Source organism: Anser anser, assembly GCF_964211835.1.
Source record: "Anser anser genome assembly, chromosome: 8".
Classification (NCBI taxonomy): Eukaryota; Metazoa; Chordata; class Aves; order Anseriformes; family Anatidae; genus Anser; species Anser anser.
In genome coordinates, this window is record NC_139728.1 from 25893921 (window position 1) to 25902205 (window position 8285).

The window sequence follows — 8285 nt, forward strand, 5'->3', positions numbered from 1 at the left end:
CTTGTGGAAAATGGTTTATCTACTGGTTGTCGTTGTTTTAACTAAGGAAAGATTGTTGAATTGTGAAATTTGAAAATCTTAGTTTTATGAATAAGGCCTTTCTGACAGCTAAAAATATTTATATGCTAGTTAAATGTAGACAGTCTTTGAAGGTTTAGAGAAAAAAAACATTTCTGTCTTTCTAGATCTCTTTGATCCTCCTGATGATAGAGATGATGATGGGGAAGGAGAATCAGTGGAAGAACATAAGAGTGTTATCATGCATCTCTTGTCACAAGTTAGATTAGGAATGGATCTAACAAAGGTAAGCTTGCCAGCTGTTCGTGGGGAGGGAGGTGGTAAACTGAGGTCCGTATGAATCACTTTAATATTAAAGTGATAACCTAACTTTACGGTGGTTCTTACGGCTAGTTAAGCTTTAATCTCTCTAGCATGGTAATTGTTTTTTAACTGGAATTCTTACTAGGAGAGGAAAAAAGAGTGCTGAATAAATACGTTCAACTGCTAAAATCTGATTGGGAAGGTAGTTTGCTATGGAAAGTAGACGTTTGTTTTAGGAAGTTGAAGGACACGTAAAACTTTACTACTGCATACAGCGTCCCTCTTACCCCAAAATTGCAGGCACTCCAAAGATCAGGTTCAAAAAGAATGAATCTTCAATATCCCACTGTAAATATATATATATATATATACACACACACACACACATATATTTGTATTTTTTTATATATATTTTAAAACACTACACATAGGACTGGCAAATAATGAGCTGGATATTTCCTGAACGTGATTCATGTTGGCATCTGTCTTAACGCTGCATGAACACCATTCAAAGTGTTGATCTTTCTAGTCAGCTTGGTTAAATTTAAACAACTAATTCCAGATAGAAAAATAACAGAAGTAATAAATTCTACCATCATTTTCCTTAAGTAGATGACTTTAACTGTCCAGTCTGGAACTTACAATAGACAACAAGAAGATACATATTTCTGGGGAAGTAGCCAGCAGCTCACAGATAAACTACCAAAGGCTTCTGAACTTCAGGTAGTTCTGAATAAGAATTGCTGCAAAATATGTCTGTTTTGGGAACTCCTGGAATAGTTGAAAAGTTACCCGAGCTGCCAAGAAGCATCATGAGTGTGCTTCTTGTCAGCGTTACTTTGAAATCAAGAAGAGCAATCCACGCTGCTTCCCACAGTGGTTTATACCATCCTGAAGCAGACAAGAGGATGATCCACAAGAATGTATCCTACAAATGCTGTTGTGGAAGAAAAGTGGTAGGGGACAGATTAACCTTCCTCTTGATAGAAGCACTTAAGATGATATGACTACATGGAATGAGATTTTGCCTATTAACTGCAAATTAAGTGTTCATATAGGTGAAATTAAATGATCAGTGTTACTGTAATTAAGAACAGCTTTTGATAAGCTCAGCCATGTGGTTGGATATGCCCTGAGTAGGACTTGAACATCTGTAAGACAAAAGGCAGCTCAGTTTAAATCTTTGGTTTTTTAGAAGATGCCAACTGACCTGCTTTATGTGAGAACTGTTCAGTAGGTTTGAGAACACAATCACCTTACAGGTACAGGACGCCTTGGGTGGTTTGTAAATCCAGTTAAAATTAGGGTGTAGAATGCTTTTGTGCAGGATGTTAAAATACCGTGATCTGTAAGAGCCCTTTTTCTTTACGCAGGTGGTTCTTCCAACGTTTATCCTGGAAAGAAGATCACTGTTGGAAATGTATGCTGACTTTTTTGCACATCCGGACTTATTTGTCAGGTATTCTATGTTTAAAGTAGCATTAACTGGTTCTTTTATTGTTAGTGGCCCTCATGGACTTTAAAAAATAAGTTAATAGTTTTGAAGAATAATGCGCAAGTTTTGATCTAAACTTGGAAAACGGTCCAAGTAGTCTTAGTCAAACCTGTAGCTGTGATTCTGTGATCCAAAAAGCTTCCCACATTTAGGGTATCCACTTGTATTACATGTTGCCTGTTCTTCTTTCCTGTCTTTTGTCCCGTGTAGCATTAGTGACCAGAAGGATCCAAAGGAACGAATGGTTCAAGTGGTTAAATGGTACCTCTCAGCTTTTCATGCGGGAAGAAAAGGGTCGGTTGCTAAAAAGCCTTACAATCCCATTTTGGGCGAGATCTTCCGATGTCATTGGGTATTACCAGGCACTGAAGGTGAAGATGATATGGTTAGTTTTCTAGTGGTATGTTTTTTGGTGCTTAGAACACGAGTGATTCCCAAAGCTTTATTGGTTTACTGACTGCAATGGCATATGTTGTGTTTCAGTAGCAAAATTTACAACCTGTGGCAATTTCTTAAATGATAGTTTCATCCCTCCTTTTCCCCCTTTTCTTTGGACAGAGGTTTAAAATACCATGTATAACAAAAATTTGAGCCATTAGTTTTTTTTAAGAACTATTTGACTTGTTGAAAACATCCTCCTTTTTTTTTCCTGAACTGTTTCATAGCACTGAGTATTAATTCTCTTCTTTCCTAAATTCTGATTTGTATCAGTTCTCTAATCCCATTTATTTTTAACAATGGGGTTTCTTTCTGTCACTTAAAACCTGGAGAGCAACACATTTTTTCCAGTATATTTAATTATTGTCTTAAAATCTTTTTGTAGACTTCGAAGGGCATGAAGTCTTCTCAGATTTGGATTCTGAGCTTGGATAATACTTTACTTGTACATCTGTCTGCCCATTACTCCTCCTTTTGTATTTTACTTCGTTGGAGTATGTCTGGTTCAGTGAAGGACAAATAGCAGTGCCACTGTTGTAATCTGAAATAACCTGACCAGTGTACGAGCTGTGCTTTCCTGTTACTACTCAAAGCCCAAGCTTTGAGGTTCAGGGATTAATCAGAGACCTGTGCGTAAGCTATGGTCAACACAGTGCCCCCACTGATTTTAGAGAGAAGTTGTGGCACTTCATATATACAAAGGGCTGTCTTTTTTATATTTTAATTTTATTATTATTTTTTAAAACACTTCATTTAGTCTTCTAAACCTGGGAAACTGCAAAAAGATATGGGAAATGCTGTTCTAGGATACTTCCCGTAGCCCATGCGTAGTAGGTTTGAACATGATTGAGGCGTAATATTTTATCTACTTAATCTCTCTCCCTTTTCCTCCACCACTCCCCAGTTTGTTTGCCCAAATCTTTCTCGTTTCTAAGGTGAATGTTTGAAATCTTCTTTGCTCGCATAAAGACAGTGTTGTATTTGTCCTTCCACTGCTTCTAATGATAAATTACACTTTTTCTGATTTGCCACAGGAAATGAATGGTTGTATGTGATGTATGATCTTACTAATATGCACGTCAGACTTTCTCAGAAGTAGAAATGAAAACAATTTCTGCCACCCATTTGTTATCACTTACGAAGAAATTTAATAAGTAAATATAAATATTACTTCGTAACTGGGTTTATACATGGTTTTTCGGGTTTAACTGTTGTTTCAGTATCATGGACATCTACCCAGATACATTTATAGTTAAAAACAAGAGAGTAGAAACTGTACGTTTAGAAAGCATCATAGTTTCAGGAAGGAGTTATTCCACATTACATTAGCAAACCAACAAATACACAAAGAACAATTGGTGTATGTTTTTAGAAGCCTACTTTAAACTTGGAAGCATCCAGTTACTTTCTAGTACCACTTTCAATGATGAAAATCCTCTCTACTATCACACAGGAGCAAGTTTCAGAAGGACCAGTTCCTTGGGTCAGTAAAAGCAGTGTAACGTTTGTGGCAGAGCAAGTCTCTCATCATCCTCCAAGTAAGTTGACAATAACTTTGCTAAAAGAGATGGCACTGGGTAGGAGCAAAAGTTTTTGGTTTAAATTTTGGATTTAAATTTTCTCTCTGGATTTAAAAGCTGAAAGTTTTCTTTATAAACTTTTGTCATAGAGAAATGAATTGAAAATTCTGTTGCCACATAAATATCAGAGATATTTCCTGATACAGGAATTAGGAAACAACAGTATTGTTGTCTTGTGCTGCTGTTTTTAATATCTTTATCTTCAGTTTCAGCATTTTACGCAGAGTGTTTTAACAAGAGGATACAATTCAATGCTCACATATGGACCAAGTCAAAATTCTTAGGAATGTCTATTGGCGTTCATAACATAGGGCAAGGTATGTGTGTGTAAATTTAACAGTAGAATAGAAATTTACATGCTGCAACTAGAATTTTTATAGAAATTATTTTAAGTCATCCTATGAAACACAGATGTTTGAAATTATGAATTTAGGGTGTACGTATCTAGGAACTGGAGATTCCTTCTGCAGACTTTGTGTGCTGAAACCGCTTAGGGCCTAGTTTTTCCTGTGAAGAGCACAATTCTCCCTGCCTTCTCTAGAGGCTAGGCATTCTCAGCCTCCATGAGAAATAAAGCTCTTCACCTTCGTGAAAGCTTTTCATTATGAAAAGCTTCATAGAGTTTTTTCTGGATGTCTTTTAAAACTATTTTTTTTTTTTGATAGGGTGTGTCACCTGCCTAGATTATGATGAACACTACATTTTGACCTTTCCTAATGGCTATGGAAGGCAAGTAAACTCCGGTATTTTCATTTTTTTAATGCCTTGTAATAGATCATGTTTAATATTAATCTCTTAAAAGGCTATATATACATGTATACATGTGTTTGTAATTACAGGTCTATTCTCACTGTGCCATGGATAGAACTTGGTGGAGAATGCAGTATTAGTTGCTCAAAGACAGGCTACAATGCTTCCATCGTCTTCCACACAAAACCATTTTATGGAGGGAAGAAGCACAGAATTACTGCAGAAATTTTGTAAGTAACTTCAGTCAGTCTCAATTTTCTCTACTTAAATGCTGACGGTACTTTTAAAGTCAACAATGTGAAACAGCTATCCTCGTAATTTGGCTTACGATTACTTGTCCTGGAAGGCCATTTTACGGCCAGGATTCGTGAGAGGAAAGCTGCCTAAATCTGCATCCTGGCTTGCCAGGCTCTGAAACATTCTTAGCTGCTTACCAAAAAAATTTAAGTTTTCATTCCTGAATTATCCAAAATGTATTAATCATTACCTCTCCTACTAAAATACTGAAGCAAGTCTTTTAATACTGCTGTCATGACTGCATGTCATTAAAGTTCTCGCTGCAGACTTTTATGTACTGATTTATATTTGTTTTGGTGAATTTTCCTTAGAACCCTATGCCTGTGACCAGAGCAGAGAATTCAGTGGAGAATCTCATGTTATTTAGAGATCTGCTATAATGTCAGTAAGCAGCACTGACAGAAAGAGATTCAAAACTTGGTTTTAAATCACTTCTTGACACTTCAGCATTGACACACCTCATTCTTGAACTACTGCGTGTGTTTCCTAGTAGTCTGGGGAACAAGCTTTGAGTTCTTGAAACCTTTTTAAACTTAGATTTATCACTCAATCTGTTTTTGAGAGCCTGTTACTCGTTTCCTGAACTCTAAATGCATATACAGCCCTAAAGCAAGACCTGGCTCATGTTGGAAGAGCACTTCCTTTTAATGTTTATCTAGTTGAACTAATTTATGGAAAACCTCTCACTTGCTAAGCTTTCACATTTTCTGTATTGGCAACTGACATTTTTAAGGCCTTTAGATCAGACTGTACAGCAACCAGGATAAAGTTTTGATCCTTTGGGGTCTCTCAGTTACTGTAATACAACTGAGAAATGTCTGTGTGTTCTTTTTATTTAGTTCTCCTAATGACAAGAAACCCTTCTGCTCAGTTGAAGGAGAATGGAATGGTGTCATGTATGCAAAATACTCAACAGGGGTAAAGCAGCTTTTTTTTTCTTCATCAAAAGTGGAAGATTGTGCTTAAAACTAAACCAAAAATAAACATTAGTAGTTGGGAACTCCTGTGAAGCTGCCCAAAAGATATCAGGAATACTGAATTAAAAATAAAAGTCCTGAATTTATTTTATTTTTAAGATAATTAGATTCTGTTCTTGCTATAAAAAAATCAAGAGATTAATGTTTGAAATGTATTTTCTGACAACCGGTGTATTAGAGTAGAGGGTATATAACTTTTCAGTCTAGCTAAAGAACTGATTTTTATTTCTTTAACTCTCACTAGGAGAATGCTGTTTTTATAGATACCAAGAAAATGCCTACAATTAAGAAGAAGGTAAGAAAACTGGAGGACCAAGAGGACTTTGAGTCTCGCTGGTAAGAACTTCAATTAAACTTCAATTAAACTGCTGAAAAACCTTTGGGTTTTTGTAGGCTAGCAGCACACAGTCTGACTGACCTGTAGCTTTTGGTCACATCCTCACTTGGACCAAATTTACCTAGGGGGTCCAGAGAGCTTCACTACAGCCCTCCCATTTCTGGCACTATACCGTGCAGTTGTGGTTTAATATTTGTTGTTTTTATCTGTCCTTGGGATAAGTGAGGCCTACCTTAATTCAAATAAATAGTAACAACTAATAGCCAGTAGTATGTTTTTACAGCCTCGTAGCACTTCACATCTCTAAAGCAGTCTCCTTGCCATTCCATTTAACTTTTTAAGCTTATGGAAAGACGTAACCTACAACTTGAAAATAAGAGACATTGATGCAGCGACAGCCGCAAAGCACGCACTTGAAGAAAGACAGAGAGCTGAAGCCAGAGCCAGGAAGGAGAATGAGACCTCGTGGGAAACACGGGTGAGCTTTATTCAAACAGTGTAAATGTTTTCGAGCCTGTAGCATTTTACTGTCCCTTTCAACCTCAGGCATAAAAAGCTTACATTTAATTATTCTCTTCCCTCTAGTTATTCCATGAAGACGGAGAATGCTGGGTTTATGATGAGCCGCTATTGAAACGACTTGCTGCCAGTAAACATTAAGTGGGTTATAAAAACCGAACCTATTCAAGCCTTGGCTTAGCGAAGTTTACATCTGATACCAAGATAGTCATCCGTTGTCACGTACGTAACTCCTGGAGAACCTGTCCCCTCCCATTGCAGTGGTTCCTATCTCAGGGATACCGGACTTACTGATGCAGATAAACAGTTACACAAAACAGGAAACGTCTTGGCTGTGCAGTAACTTATATGGGACTCTGCTAGACTGGTAGTGTATTTGGGCCTCAAAGGCAGGCTGTTGGAGCCCTTTTACGAATGCTTCTGAAGCATGGAGAATCTGGGCTGTGAGCTGTACACTTCAAATAACCACTGTGAAGGCCATGACATTTGGTATCAGTTGCATAATATTCCTGGGTCCTACATATTTAAAAAATATAAACAACACAGAAAAAAAATGCAAGACATCGTTTAAATCTAGCTAATGTTTGCAATGTGTAAATAGGAGGATTCCTTTGATGGGAAAGTTTGTTAGAAAATGCTACATAAATGTTATCTTCCACCTGTATGATAATCAAATCTTTTGGCATTTCAGTGTCTTGCCCAAAATAACTTTGTTATTTTGAGATTAAAATGTAACCATAGATAATTCTACTCAGTGCATCTTAAAGCTTCATAAAATAGATTTTTCAAACTTCTCTTATGGACTTTTTATTTATTTCATAATAAACCTTTACAGCAAGACTGTGCAGCTGAGTGATGATCGTTTTATGTGAAAAGCATTAATATTAATTTTCCTCTGGAAGTTGCTAGACTTACTTCGTGAAGGAAATAACAAGCTAGCAAAAGGAGCAGAATTTGCAGCACCCCCAGGAGTGTTTCTGGAAACTACACTGGCCTTGCATTGCTACTAACTACCTAGCACGTGGGGAATTTTTGCCTTTCTCTGATTTAGCTTGAAGTTATGTTTGAGTAAGTAGCTGTTTGTAGCAATCAAACTATTTTTCCTTCCACAGTTAAATCTGGTTTTTATTTGATTTAATCTCAGTTTTGTTTACATACAGAAAAACTAAAAAAAAAAAAAGCAGCATGAGGTTAAAGCATTGGAGTGTCATCCCTGCCCCCCCCCCCCCGCCCCACTCTAATTCCTGCAGGAGACCTACAGCATACTCTGTGGGAAGATGCACTTACTGCTCTTAAACAACTGCTACAGCTCTGGAGGAACGATGCCCAGGACAGTGTGAACACAAAGGCAGCGCCCACCTTCAGCCAACTGGAGAGGAGACCGCGGCATCTGTGTGGTGGCAGGGGGCGCTCGCCCTTCTCGCCAGCTGGAATTCAGGGCGCTGCCTATTCGGAGTGACCGTGGGGGATTAATGGAAGGTTGGCTGAGAACTGCTGGAGGGAAGCTGCTTTGTCCCAGCTAACGCTACAGCCCTGATTTAATAGAAATAAATAGGTTTGTACTGGTTGTT

General features: G+C 37.6%; 1 protein-coding gene across 4 annotated transcripts in view; it reads left to right on the forward strand.

The window, feature by feature from the left end:
• The window catches only part of OSBPL9 (oxysterol binding protein like 9), a 62500-nt gene extending 54939 nt beyond the window's left edge, over window positions 1-7561 (forward strand). For all 4 annotated transcript variants that reach the window (XM_083847005.1, XM_083847008.1, XM_083847006.1 and 1 more), the window contains 11 exons: window positions 186-304; window positions 1695-1780; window positions 2027-2201; window positions 3708-3792; window positions 4041-4151; window positions 4500-4563; window positions 4674-4814; window positions 5721-5799; window positions 6103-6194; window positions 6538-6673; window positions 6781-7561. In XM_083847005.1, the coding sequence (XP_083703131.1) occupies window positions 186-304; window positions 1695-1780; window positions 2027-2201; window positions 3708-3792; window positions 4041-4151; window positions 4500-4563; window positions 4674-4814; window positions 5721-5799; window positions 6103-6194; window positions 6538-6673; window positions 6781-6855 (1163 nt within the window). In that variant the 3' untranslated portion in view covers window positions 6856-7561. The remainder of the gene's footprint in view (window positions 1-185; window positions 305-1694; window positions 1781-2026; window positions 2202-3707; window positions 3793-4040; window positions 4152-4499; window positions 4564-4673; window positions 4815-5720; window positions 5800-6102; window positions 6195-6537; window positions 6674-6780) is intronic.
• Window positions 7562-8285: the final 724 nt, after the last annotated feature.